This window comes from Chiloscyllium plagiosum, unplaced genomic scaffold, assembly GCF_037043375.1.
Source record: "Chiloscyllium plagiosum isolate Xiang-an unplaced genomic scaffold, Cpla_swu_hap1 HiC_scaffold_8, whole genome shotgun sequence".
NCBI lineage: Eukaryota > Metazoa > Chordata > Chondrichthyes > Orectolobiformes > Hemiscylliidae > Chiloscyllium > Chiloscyllium plagiosum.
Window position 1 is genome coordinate 85,528,567 of NW_028270146.1, and position 14,219 is coordinate 85,542,785.

General features: G+C 47.7%; 1 protein-coding gene across 1 annotated transcript in view; it reads left to right on the plus strand.

Moving 5' to 3' along the window:
• Positions 1-2,408: 2,408 nt before the first annotated feature.
• dcaf5 (ddb1 and cul4 associated factor 5) overlaps positions 2,409-14,219 on the plus strand; it is a 102,505-nt gene continuing 90,694 nt past the window's right edge. The window contains exon 1 of the mRNA XM_043698096.2: positions 2,409-2,821. Within this exon, the coding sequence (XP_043554031.2) occupies positions 2,434-2,821 (388 nt within the window). The 5' untranslated portion in view covers positions 2,409-2,433. The remainder of the gene's footprint in view (positions 2,822-14,219) is intronic.

Here is a 14,219-nt window from a genome sequence, read left to right on the forward strand (position 1 = left end):
GGGTCTGTTTCCACGCTGCGACTCGATATCTCGACAACTGAAGTTTTTCTCTGGGACAAGCCGGCTAGGTGTTTTCTCCATCATCACATTCTTGTCAAAGTATGGGCCCCAGAATTGGACACAATATTCTAATTGAGGCTGAACATCAAAGATTTATCTTAACTTCTTGCTTTTGTACTCTATTCTTGTCTATTCTTAATCCCAGGATTCTGCGTGCTTTTTTAATCACTATCTCAATCTCTCCCATAACCTCCAACAATTTGCACACATCTATCTAAATTTTTTTTTTGTTCTTGTACTCCCTTTAGAATCATACTTATTATTTTACGTTACCTTTTTTTCTATCGAAAGGTATCATTTCACAGGTTTTCATTAAATGTAGTTTGCCGCAAATCTATCCAAAACACCATTCCTATTTGATATCTTTTACTATTCTCTTCTCAATATCTCCAACTTTATCCTCATCTTCAATTGTTCCCTACAACTGAAGACTATGTCATGAATACATATCATGAAAAACTTTGGTCTTTGTACCTCGTCCTTGGGAACCTCATTATGTATTATTTTCCTGTCTGAAAGAAAAATAACCAACAGACTATGTTTCAGCCAACTTTGTAGATATTGCTAATCAACCTGTTCAGATGAGTTATGACACACCACTGGAACTGTTAAACCTGAACCCCAGCACTCTGGCTCAGAGGTAGGGAAATTACCACTAAGCCACAATAATCCTTCCAACTATGTACTCACATGACCACTGTCCCTTTTATTCCATCGGCTGTAATTTTATTGATAAACTCATTATTAAGATTAAATTGATTGGCCTGCAGTTATAACCTCAGTCATGAGAAATGTCTTTTCAGAAACAATAGCCCAAGATGAATGAATAGCCACTTTGGATCTGTTAAGGAAAATCAGTACCATTTTTTTAAAAAGGTAAATCGTGTTAAACTAATTATTTGAGTTTTTGGTGAAGCAACAACGAAGGCTGAGAAGGTATGATGATTGATACAGTAGGCATTTGATAAAGTGCTACAATACAGGCATGGTAGGAAAGTCGAACTCCATAGAATAAAACACAATGAAGATATAGGTGGCTGAGTGACAATAGCACAATGAAGGTTAAGGTGGCTGAGCAACAGGACACAGAGTGGCGATAAAGTCATTTGTTGGACCAAAGGAAGGTATATATTGGGGTTTCATTAAAAAATGGCTTAGGACTATTACTTTTCTTGATTTATGTTAATTACCTAGACCTAGGTTGCATAGGGTACAATTGCAAAACTTACCAAACACATAAAACATGAAAGTCCTGTAAGTTGGCATCAACTGGAGAATTTGATTCAATTCTGAGCTTTGCACTTTGGGAAAGATGCATTGGAGAATGTCCAGAAAACATTTAAACAATATGTCTGGAGATGAGGAAATTCAGTGTTGATTGGGGAATTGTTTTGATTGTTTCCCTTGGACAAAAGAAGGTTGAGAGGAGATTTGATGTCGGTGTTCAAAATCACATTGAATCTGGACAGAGTAGAAACAAGAAGCAACGAGCTGTTCTATTGGTAGCAAGGCCAAGAACCAATGGGCAGTAATTGAGGTGAGGCGAAAGTGAGGACTGTAGATTAGAGTCGAGAGTGTGGTGCTGGAAAAGCACAGCAGGTCAGGCAGCATCTGAGGAGCAGGAGGATCGACGTTTGGAGCACAAGCCCTTCATCAATAACTGAAGTGAAACAAACTCGAGGAGACAATATGCACATTTGTTTTGGGGGGGGTACAGATCTGGAAGGCACTGTCTGAAAGTGAACCGGACAAGACAAGAGTTGGGGTTCGGGAAGAAGAAGAAATTGCGGGGTTCAGGGTGCGACGAGTGACTCTGGCTGAGTCGCCTTCCCGGGGAGGGGAGCGAGCACGGCCGACGATGGGCGGAATCGCCTTCGGGGTCCCGTGCAAAGTTCAGGAAATCCCGAAGCACAAGGACGGGGGAGACGCTCGGGGTCCGCCGAGTTGCAAGCCGCGGACCCAACGCACTGACGCTGAGCGACCTGCCCGCGGTGGGTGGGTGGGGGTCGCTCTCGCCTTTTGTCCGTGTGGTGGTGGTGGTGGTGCGGCTCTTCCTGTGAGCATTGCTGACGGTGACAGAGCTCTCCCTGTGTCCCCGCCTGCCCAGCCCCCCGAAGCCGATCGCTGTGTGACATCGGCAGCAAGAGCCCCAGCTGGGAAGCGCCAGAGCACGGCGACTGCGTTGGATTTTTGTTGGGTGTTATTTTTTTTAAAAAATTCTGGGGTTTTTATTTTTAATTTTGTGATTGAGGGGGTGGTTGTTTTGTTTTTTTTTGTGTGTGTGTGTGTCCAGCCTGAGAAGGGGAGGAGGAGAGGGAGGGGAGGGGAGGAGAGGAGGAAGCTGGCTGGCTGCAGCACCATGTTGCTGTGTTGATGTTGGCTTCAGGCTCCGGCGCCTTATCAGCTGCAGGCCAGCGCCCGGCGGCGGCCTCACGCGGCGGCGATGAGGGGCACGGGCGCCCGCGGCTGAGAGGGGCTCCCGCAGGAGCAGGAGGCGCCGCCATCACCGAGAGGAAGAGGAGGAGGAGGATGATGATGAGGAGGATGGAGGAGCCCGGGCCTGGGCCTGGGCCCGGGCCCGGCTCGCTGCTGCGCTTCCTGGGCCGCCGCGCGGTCACCGGCGACCGCTTCCTGAGGGAGGCCTTCCAGCGGCAGCGGCTGTCCGCCTGCAGGAACCTCTTCAAGAAGGACCTGCTCGGGCACTTCGGCTGCGTCAACGCCATCGAGTTCAGCAGCGGCGCCGGGGAGCTGCTGGTGTCCGGTAAGAGAGCGGGGAGGCCGAAAACTCAGGCCCCGGGTGGGGAGGAGGGAGAGGCCGCGGCCCCGGCCCCGGGACAAGACAGAGGCCCAGGCCCTAGGGGGAAGAGCCTGGGGACGAGGTGGGAAAGACCTAGTCCCTGGGAGGAGAGAGAGAGGGGGAGGGAAGGGGCGTAGGGACCACCCGGGATGGGGAGAGCCGCCGCTGGGGGCCCGGGGGGAGGGGACAGGCCTGATCCACAAGCGGCTCCTGGACAGAGGCAGACACCCGGGATGGAGGGAGACAGGAACCTCACACCCGGCCATGGGCCTGAGAGAGGGTGGTCCAGGGCCCCCTGTTCACCCAGAGACTCTCCCAGGGAGGAGATTACCACCCCCTCCACCGTCACCCCCGTCTCCCCCTCCCCCGTCATCACCCCCACCCATCTCCTCCACCGTCACCCCCACCCCCAACTCCTCCACCGTCACCCCCACCCCAACCCCAACCCCTCTACCATCACCCCCAACCCCTCCACCATCACCCCCAACCCCTCCCCCACCCCACCGTCACCCTCACCTTCGTCACCCCCACCTCCAATCCCTCCACCGTCACCCCCTTCCCCTCCCCGTCACCCCCTTCCCCTCCCCGTCACCCCCTTCCCCTCCCCGTCACCCCCTTCCCCTCCCCGTCACCCCCTTCCCCTCCCCGTCACCCCCTTCCCCTCCCCGTCACCCCCTTCCCCTCCCCGTCACCCCCTTCCCCTCCCCGTCACCCCCTTCCCCTCCCCGTCACCCCCTTCCCCTCCCCGTCACCCCCTTCCCCTCCCCGTCACCCCCTTCCCCTCCCCGTCACCCCCTTCCGCTCCCCGTCACCCCCTTCCCCACCCCCTTCCCCTCCCCGTCACCCCCTTCCCCACCCCCGTCACCCCCTTCCCCACCCCCGTCACCCCCTTCGTCACCCCCTTCCCCACCCCCGTCACCCCCTTCCCCACCCCCGTCACCCCCTTCCCCACCCCCGTCACCCCCTTCCCCACCCCCGTCACCCCCTTCCCCACCCCCGTCACCCCCTTCCCCACCCCCGTCACCCCCTTCCCCACCCCCGTCACCCCCTTCCCCACCCCCGTCACCCCCTTCCCCACCCCCGTCACCGTCACCCCCACCCCCGTCACCGTCACCCCCACCCCCGTCACCCCCACCCCCGTCACCCCCACCCCCGTCACCCCCACCCCCACCCCCGTCACCCCCACCCCCTCCACCGTACCCCCCACCCCCTGCCCCGTCACCCCCACCCCCGTCGCCCCCACCCCCTGCCCCGTCACCCCCACCCCCGTCGCCCCCACCCCTTCCACCCCCACCGTCGCCCCCTGCCCCGTCACCCCCACCCCCGTCGCCCCCACCCCTTCCACCCCCACCGTCGCCCCCACCCCCTCACCCCCCACCGTCGCCCCCACCCCCTCACCCCCCACCGTCGCCCCCACCCCCTCCCCCCCCACCGTCGCCCCCACCCCCTCCCCCCCCACCGTCGCCCCCACCCCCTCCCCCTCCACCGTCACCCCCACCCCCTCCCCCACCCCCTCCCCCTCCACCGTCACCCCCTCCCCCTCCACCGTCACCCCCACCCCCTCCACCGTCACCCCAACCCCCTCCACCGTCACCCCAACCCCCTCCACCGTCCCCTCCCCCGTCACCCCCTCCCCCGTCACCCCCTCCCCCGTCACCCCCTCCCCCGTCACCCCCTCCCCCGTCACCCCCTCCCCCGTCACCCCCTCCCCCGTCACCTCCACTGTCACCCCCGCCCCTCCTCCACTGTCTCCACCATCACCATCGCCCCCACACCCTCCGCCGCCGTCTACCCAGCCTCCCCTCCCCTGCCAGCCCCCTCCCCCATCAGCCCCGCCCCCTCGGCCCCACCCGCCTCCCCCCCTCCCCCGTCTGCCCCGCCTCCCCCCCCCCCCCCCCCCCCCCCGTCTTCACCACCACCGTCACCTTGTTTTCTCGTCTGCCTCCACCCCACCGCCCCGTTCTTCTCCTCTTCCTCCTCCTCCTCCTCCTCTGCCTCCAGAAAACCGACACTTGGAGCCCAGCTATACGACCTTTTGTCCGTTTCCTGGAGACTTTGTGGCCTGGTGCTGTCTGTGTTCGGGCTTTGGTTGGATGGGGGCACGGTGGGCTGTACAAGCCCCCGTTTCTCCTTTTTGTTGGCCTCGACCACAACCTGCTCAGTGGTTTTGAATATTCCAACAACAACAACAGCTTTCACCCTGGCCCCATTTTTCGGCAGACAGAGTGGTTCTCTGGCAAATTATTGGTTAACTAGTATATTGGTTAACTCAAACATTATGTATGTCATTGGAGGTTTTCCTCTTTCTAGACAGGAAATGTATGTTGCTCATGTTCTGTTAAAAGTGATGGCACTCCTGCAGGATGATAATCTCATGAAAAATGAAGGGGCTTCAGCAGTGGGATTGGACTGAGCAAAATGGGTTCAGGGAGGGTCTTGATTTTATTCCTGATCTCCTGTCACTTCCGCTGATCTCCAGCAGCACTGCAATTAGGAATTCAAAAGGGAATGCTGCAGTTATCATGCCATGGACCACAGATGGTGAAATCATCAGAGGTTCTTTCATCCTGTTGGAATTGTGCCAGTGTTGAGTGATTGGGGAGGAGATTGGGATGAGGTGCGAGGGAGAGGGGCAATGGGAGATGAGGGAATTTGAGCAGAGGATGAGGAAAGGAATGAGGGTGTGGCATGTAATGGGAGAAGTACCACATAGGTTGCTGTGGGTGAGGCTTTGGGATGGAGTGGGCAACAGGGGAGGTGCTGGGGTGGGAACGGGGTTAAACAGAGGTTAGTGGGCTCCCTGGATAATGTAGGAACTGTGATAGATGATGGGAAGAGAGTGCCAGACAGAAGTCAGTTTAGATAAGAGGAGGGATGCAGGGTGACAGGCGGGTTGATGACAGCAGGATTATGTGTGTGTGTGTGTGTGTGTGTGTGTGTGTGTGTGTGTGTGTGTGTGGTGGTGGGGGGGGGGGGGGGGGTTTATGGAAAGATGCAGTGGATTGATGGGAAGGGAGCTGTGGGTTGAGCCAAAGGGAGGTATGTGGATGGTACTATATAATAGCACAGACCCTTGCAATAAGTGATGGGAGACAAGATCACAATCAGTGAAGAGGGTATACTGGAGATGATGTGCAGTAGATGATAAGAGGAAGGTACAGTGGTGGTGTGAATCTGTCAAAGGGTTTGAGTGGAGGTGTTTGAGAGAATGGATATATGGGAGGGAGAAAAGGCAGCAAGTGTGAAGAGAGAGAGAAAATTGAATGAATGTCTTCGCCAGTGTGGCACTCCCTAACAACTCTGTGGATGTACCTGCCTCCTATAGACCACAGTGATTCAGGAAGGTGGCTCCCCATCACTTCCTTGAGGACAGTTGTCGAGCTGGGTGACAAATGCTGGCTGTGCTGGCATCTCATGTTATATGAAAGCTACCTCTGTGTCTTTTCAGATGTATACTTCTTGAAACGACAACAACTGAGGAGACTGAAAACCAAGAGATTGTATTGTACGATATTCAAACCTTAGCAGAATGACACTAGGACAATCTGTTTTTGTAATACTTGGCTGTTTGCACTTTTAATCCCTTTGGTGCAGTGTCCCTTCAGATCAGCTGAATTAATTGGTGCAGTAATGAGGGTTTTTGTAGCTGTGAATGCTGCTATATTAGCAACAGGTAATGCCGGGCAGTTGAATCCTGTTCAATCCTGTGACCGCACCCCTCTCTTCTCCGATTCATTATTCTGAAGAGATAGTTGGCACCTATTTCACTTTGAAGAAAGTACTGGAATTGCAGCTTTTGGAAACTGGATGTCAGCAGTGTGGTTTTTGTAACATGTTGGGCATCCTAACATGTTTTAATTCCTCTGGTTTATGTGCAGCCTTAGGTCCTGGAAACTTTTTTACTTGCTAGTGAAATGCTTTATCAACATTTTTCAATATTTATGGATCACCACAACATTGTGTGACATAAAGTAAGACCGGTTTTATAATGTTACATGGAACCATAATATTACTGAATAGCAGTGAAAAAGCTGTCTCACATGCAATAGCCCATCATGTCTACTGGCTTCTTGAAAGAATGACCCATTTCGTCCTATTAATTTGTGCTTTTTTTTCCCCCACAGACCTACAAATTGTTTTTCATCTGAAGTATTGATTCACTCTTTTCAAAGATGATGTGGCAGTGATGTGACTGTGGTCGACAAAGTTCAAAATCACAATGCCAGGTTAGAGTCCAACGGGCTTATTTGGAAGCACTAGCTTTCAGAGCTCTGCTCCTTTTCTCAGGTAGCTATTGGGACAGGATCAGAGAACACAGAATTTATAGTATAAATTTTACTATAAATTCTGTGTCCTATGTACCTGCCTCACTAGCTACCTGATGAAGGAGCAGCACTTTGAAAGCTTGTACTTCCAAATAAACTTGTTGGACTATAACCTGGCATTGTGATTTTGAACTTTCTTTTCAAAGTTAATATTGAAACAATTTCCATTACCTTTTCATGCAGTGGCTTCCAGATCACTACGCACTGCATACATCATTTCTGGTTCTTTAGATAATTATCTCAAATTTGTGTCCTTTCCTGCCAAGATAAACAATTGCTTCCCATGTACCAAAGCCAGTCATAATTTTAACACATTGGAATTAAACCCTTGACCTGAGGAGAACAGTCCCACAATTCTGATGTCTCACCCCTGATGCAATTCTAGGAAATTTGTTGTTTATCCTCTTGATTTAATAAAAGTATCAGCTGTCTCCTAACAATGCTTGAATATTCCTTTCTTGCTTTTGGATCCTTCAGGTCTGGTCTATATAGTAATAGTGAGTATATTTGCTGTGATTGCTTCTGTGAAGTGACAGCAACTTTTGGGAATCTGACCATGTGCAGTTAAACGTGAAAATGCAGAAGCTTTGGTCAGTGGTTCTACTCTTCTACATGAGTGCACTGTTGTAGATACTCACTCCCTGACACTGTAAGGAGAAATCACCGAAATCAGAAATCCTTGCTCCTCTATTTCATTTACCTAGTTTTAAAAATCCAGGAAAGGTACATCTTGTTGAATGAGATACGTGTAGATTTTTAATATCATGTTGGATTACAGGTACTGCAGAACAACCTCATTGACCATGAGAAAAGATTATTTTTAAAATATTTCTGAAAGACATATTTGCCTTATGAAGCCCATTTTTTTAATCTGTTAAATTTATTTTGGCTTCAGCTTCAACCTTAATTCTATTTGTACGTCCCAATCATTTATTTCACACGCTAATATTTTTTTTCTAATAAACATTTTACATTGATCTTTACTATCTGGTTTGCTGTCTGTTAGAATACCTAAATATGATTGGTTACCTCATCTGTCCTGATATATTAGTGTTGCTGGATATATGGGAAGCATCACTGGTTTGCATCAGATACAAATAGATATCAGGCCAAAGAAAGTGCACAACAGACATCACTAAATGATCAAGGTAGCTTCCTTCAAGACCAATGATGAGTGTTGTCACTTTGCTATCGACTGTGAATCAAAATGTTCCTACAGTTCAGAAATATACTGTTCAGCCCATTGAGTTTGCACTGACCTTATGAAGAACATCCCATCCAGGATCCCAAATTACTCTGCATTTACAATGGCTAATCCACCTAGCTTGCACATCTTTGGACTGTGGGAAGAAACTGGAGCACCCGGACAAAACTCATGCAGACACAGGGAAAACCTACAAACTCCGTGCAGTCAACCAAGATTGGGGTCAAACCTAGGTCCCTGGTGCTGTCAGGCAGCACTGTGCTACCCAGTATCTGGGATAGTATCTCTACTCCGATGCTTTCTAACAACTTTATCACCTTAGCCTTCAGAGATATGTGTGTGTGTGTGTACATCCAATGTCTTTCTATTTCTACAATCATTTTTAATATTACACTATTTTGTTCTGTAGTCAAACCATCGCTGACAAAAATGCTACTGGGAAAAATGGCTCAGAATGAAGCACCAGACAATGAGCTAAGGACCTGCCTTCAGGCAGAGGACACATGGAGTAAAATATCATAATACACGTTTTATTGACTATCCTCATTCTTGTAAATCCATCCCTGGACTTCTCTGCATTTGCTTTCATCCATCATGTGTTGCCATTTTCAATTTTTTAACATCCTTCTTAGTGTACAATGTATCCATGTCTTCACATCTGAGGACTTGAAATCTCATCCCCTGCATCCAAGTTCTAATCATGTAAATTATTTTAAAACAATGGTTTCAATCCAGACTCCTGGACGTTAGCATTTAATATGCCAGTCCTTCCACACTATTCTCTGCAGCCTGTCTCTTAGCCTATTTGGTATCCATGCTGTTACTGTCCAATTACTCCGGCTTTTTATATGATACAGTCCATGTGCTCAACATAAACTGTTTGCCCTCTTATTTACTGAAAAGCTTAACTACATTTGTCATACTTGATTTATCTTTAACAAGCTGGGCTGCACTTACTGAGTGTACCCCTTCTGCTTTTTTTTTTGAAAGAGGTGGAATATTTGGAATTCTCCAGTCCTCTGGTACTATATCCAAGTAGGACATTGACTACAGCCTTTGCTGTCTTGCACCCTTGCCTTCCATACAAGACATTAAAATATTTTCTTTGCTCAGAAGCAGCTTCTGTGCCAGTGATGCTGGTGGTTGTAATTGAACCATGTGTTTTTTACACTTCAGAGTGGACTCTCATTGCACAGCATAATCCATGAGTTGAACAGTGGTGTATCTGCAACATGAGCTGGATGATTCTATGACATTGAGACGTACAGCACGGAAAAGACCTTCGGTTCAACTCGTCCAGGCCGACCACATATCCCAACCCAATCTAGTCCCACCTGCAGCACACAGCCCACATCCCTCCAAACCTTTACTATTCATACACCCATCCAGATGCCTTTTAAATGTTGCAATTGTACCAGCCTTCACCACTTCCTCTGTAGCTCATTCCATTCTGGAGTTCTATGCCCAATTCTGGTTGTCGGAAGGATTTTATTAAACTGGAGAGGGTTCAGAAGGGATTTACCAGAATGTTGCCAGTAATGGAGGGTTTGAGTTTGGAGAAGGCTGGATAGGCTGGGACTTTTATCACTGGAGTGTAGGAGGTTGAGGGGTGACCTTACAGAGGTTTGTAAAATCATGAGGGGTATAAATAAGGTGTATGGCAGGTGTCTTTTCCCTAGCGTTGGGGGATTTCAAGACTGGGGGCATATTTTTAAGGTGAGCAGAGAGAGGTTTGAACAAGACATGAGGAAATTTCTTTTACACGGAGAGTGGTGCATATGTGGAATGAACATCCAGAGGAAGTGCTGAACGTGGGTGTAATTACAGCGTTTAAAAGACCTTTAAATAAGTACATGAATAAGAAATGTTTGGAGGGATGGGGCAACATGCAGGCAGATGGGGCTAGTTTAGTTTGGGATTATGGCTGGCATGGATTAGTTGGACCGAAGGTCTGTGTCCATGCTGTATGACTGTGACTTTATCTGTTTTATACCTGTTAGTATAACTGTGAGCCTGCTAGAACACAGGCTGGACATTTCCTAGAACAGTGGATGTAAGGTGTTCACTAATTACATTAACAAACTGCTTATTCTCTGTGGTGTTTGAGGAAAAGAACATCAGTGTTTGTTATCTTTTCCAACTTCTGAAAAAATCTTATTGGTGAAAACTAGGTTTTTAAAAACCTATATCCATTTTGTGAAATAATGGTCAGAAAAATTCTCTAATCTGACAATACTTAATTGAGGAAGAGATATGGATCAGTCATTGCGCAGTCATTACAAGTGTGCAGTTTTTGTGCCGGTTATGGGGTGCATAAAGAAGATCATTGTAGGTTAAAAACTGAAAGAATTGCAGATGCTGTAAGCTCAGCAGGTCTGGCAGCACCTGTGAAGAGGAATCAGAGTTCTGAGGAAGGGTTGCCCGACCCGAAACATTAACTCTGATTTCTCTTCACAGATGCTGTTAGATCTGCTGAGCCTTTCCAGCAATTTCTGAGATCATTCTATGTTGGTTTGCAGGGCACATTCAACATGAATTGAAGGCTGTCAATGGTTCTGACAGGAACATACTTGAATTAAACCATATGCAGTATTGTTGTGGTTCTGTTCGCCGAGCTGGAAGTTTTTGGCGAACAGAACCACAACAACGAGCACCCGAGCTACAAATCTTCGCACAAACTTTGAACATATGCAGTATTTCTGAAATAATAGTTCTGAATAACTAGGTCTCTAGATAATGATGAGGTTTGGGTGTCATAATATGATAGGGTTGTTTGGAATGATGCAGACGTGACATGAAAATGGGTAAGGTTTTTAAAGTGTTGAAGTGATTGGGTACAAGTTGAATACGGTATTTAGAATTGATATGAAGAACATGACTAGGGGCTGCATCTGTAAATTTATGAAGAAACCATTAAGTAGATATCAGAACTTCTTATTCTCTGGAACAAATGATGCGGTTTGTATAATGTTGCTACCGTCCTTTTCAAACAGACCTGAAAGTTCCTGAAATTATGTCTCCCATTATAATGAGTGATTTTCAAGCTAGCCGTGATTGATTGGGAGATGAGAGGAATCTCGAACTGGCTGCTTTTTGTTACTAGTCTCTTTGATGTTTCTTAGCTGTTAATGATAGGAGATGAATCAGTAATGTGTGAAAAGGTGCTAATAGTTAGATATGATAGGGCAGATCTAATGCATCTTATCCCTAACCCATAAGAGCCCACGGTGTTGAAGATATTATATTGGCATGGGTAGAGAATTGGCTCGGGGTAGGATTCAATGAGTGGGTATCTGGGTTCTTTTTCAAGTTGGTGGTGAGTAAGGTTCCACAGGGATCAGTGCTGAGACCACAGCTTTTTCCAATGTGTGTTAATAACTTGGAGGAAAGAAGCGAATGTAGCCAGATTTGCAGATAACATTAAAATAGATGGAAAGGCAGGTTGTGACGGGTACAACAGAGATATTAGTACTAAATAAGTGGGCAAAAAGTTGACAAAATAGAGTATAATGTGGCAAAATGGAAAATTGGTCATTTTTTGGAACAGAAAGAACAGGTTATTATTTAAATGGAGAGAAAATTTAGAAAGTTGCAGTTCAAAGGGACTTGAGTGTACTGTGTGGAAATGTAAAGCCAGCACACAGGTATAGCAGGTAATCAGAAAAGTTGGCCCTTATATTAAGGAGGTTAGAGTATAAGAGTGGGATGTCTTAGTGTAAACTGTGCAAGGCGTTAGTGAGACCAGATCTGGAGTAAGGAACAGTTTTGGTCACTTTATTTAAGGAAAGATATTGTTTCAATTGAGGCAGTTCAGAGAATGTTCACTCAAATGCTCCCTGGAATGGAGGGATTGTCTTATGAGCAATGATTAAACAGTTAGGGTCACTACTCATTGCAGTTTAGAAGAATGAGAGGTGATTTCATTGAAACATATAGGATTCTTAAGAGACTTGACAGGATAAATGCTGAGAGGATTTTCCCCTTGTGGAAGAGGACCAGAGAGGTGGACTCAGAATAAAGGGGTGCTGATTTAAGACTGAGATGAGGAGGAATTTCTTCTGAGGGTTGAGAGTCTTTGGAACTCCTTGTCACAGAGAGCTGTGGGGCAGAATCCTTGTTTATATTTAAGACTGAGATCGATAAATTCTTCATCAGTGGGGGAATAGAGGGTTATAGGGAAAGCACAGGAAGGTGGACTTGAGAAATCTCAGAGCAGGCTCAAGGGGCTGAACAGTCTACTCTGTTCCTATTTTGTATAGTCTTATGTTACTCTATATGTATAATGTTGAATTATTCTTTCACAGTCTGTGGTTATTGCTAAGAAGAGCAGCATTTATTGCCATTCGTAATTACTTTTGCTAAGGTGGTAGGGAATTGCTGCCTTGGACTGCCACAGACTGCTTTGGTTTAGATTTTCCCACAAGGGCGTGTGATTTACAGTTTCAGGATTTTGGCCCAGTGATGATGAAGGTGAATAAAGATTTAGTGGCCAGGAAATTGGAAGGGAACATGCTGTTGACGTTTGCTGTTTGTGTACACCTGTTACCTATTCTTTGTGGGCGGCATGGTGGCACAGTGGTTAGCACTGCTGCCTCACAGCGTCAGAGATCTGGGTTCAATTCCCGCCTCAGGTGACTCTGTGTGGAGTTTGCACATTCTCCCTGTGTCTGTGTGGGTTTCCTCCGGGTGCTCCAGTTTCCTCCCACAATCCAAAAATGTGCAGGTTAGGTGAATTGGCCATGCTAAATTGCCCGTAGTGTTAGATGAAGAGGTAAATGTAGGGGAATGGGTCTGGGTGGGTTGCGCTGTGATGGGTCGGTGTGGACTTGTTGGGCCGAAGGGCCTGTTTCCACACTGTAAGTAATCTAATCTAATCTTAACTGGTTTGGAAGATGCTACAATACGAAGTATGGTTGAGTTGGTGCAGTGGATCTTAAAAATGGTATATACTGCAGGCATGTTGCATTGGTGGTGAATGGGGTATCAGGCTGCTTCGTCCTGGACTGTATTGGTTTTGAGTGGTATCAGATCTTCTTATCAAGTGGGTGAGAAGAATTCCATCTCATTCTGAACTTTTGCTGAGTTGCAAGGCAAGTTACTTGTTATAGAATATTCAGCCTTAGATCTGCTTTCATAGCCACAGTATTTATGTGATAGGTCCAGTAGAGTTTTTAGTCCGTTGTAAGCCCGCAGGATATTAATGGGAAATTCACTAATGACTCTGCCATTGAATGTGAAAGGGAGGTAGTGGGAATTTCTGCTGTTAGACACTGTGTGGCATGAGTTTTAACTTGTCACTGATCAACCCAAGCAGTGGTAGTGTCTACCTATGAGCTAGGGGCCCTAGGTTAAGTTCTGCCTGCTGATGAGGGTATGTATTAATATTGCTGAACAGGTTGTTTAGGGAATATCCATCCTGAGGCACTCTTGCCTGAGATCTGAGCCTGAGATAGACAAGCTGCGAGCTGGGCTGAGAGGTGGCAAATGGAGTTTAATGCAGAAAAGTGTGAGGTGATTCACTTTGGAAGGAGTAACAGGAATGCAGAGTACTGGGCGAATGGTAAGATTCTTGGTTGTGTAGACGAGCAGAGAGATCTCTGTATCCATGTCCATCAGTGCCTCAAAGTTGCCACCCACAGGGTTGTTAAGATGGCATATGGTGTGTTGGCTTTTATTAATAGAGGGATTGAGTTTCAGAACCATGAGGTCATGCTGCAGCTGTACAAAACTCTGGTGCAGCTGCACTTGGAGTATTGCTTACAGTTCTGGTCACCGCATTACAGGAAGGATGTGGCAGCTTTGGAAAGGGTTCAGAGGAGATTTACCAGGATGT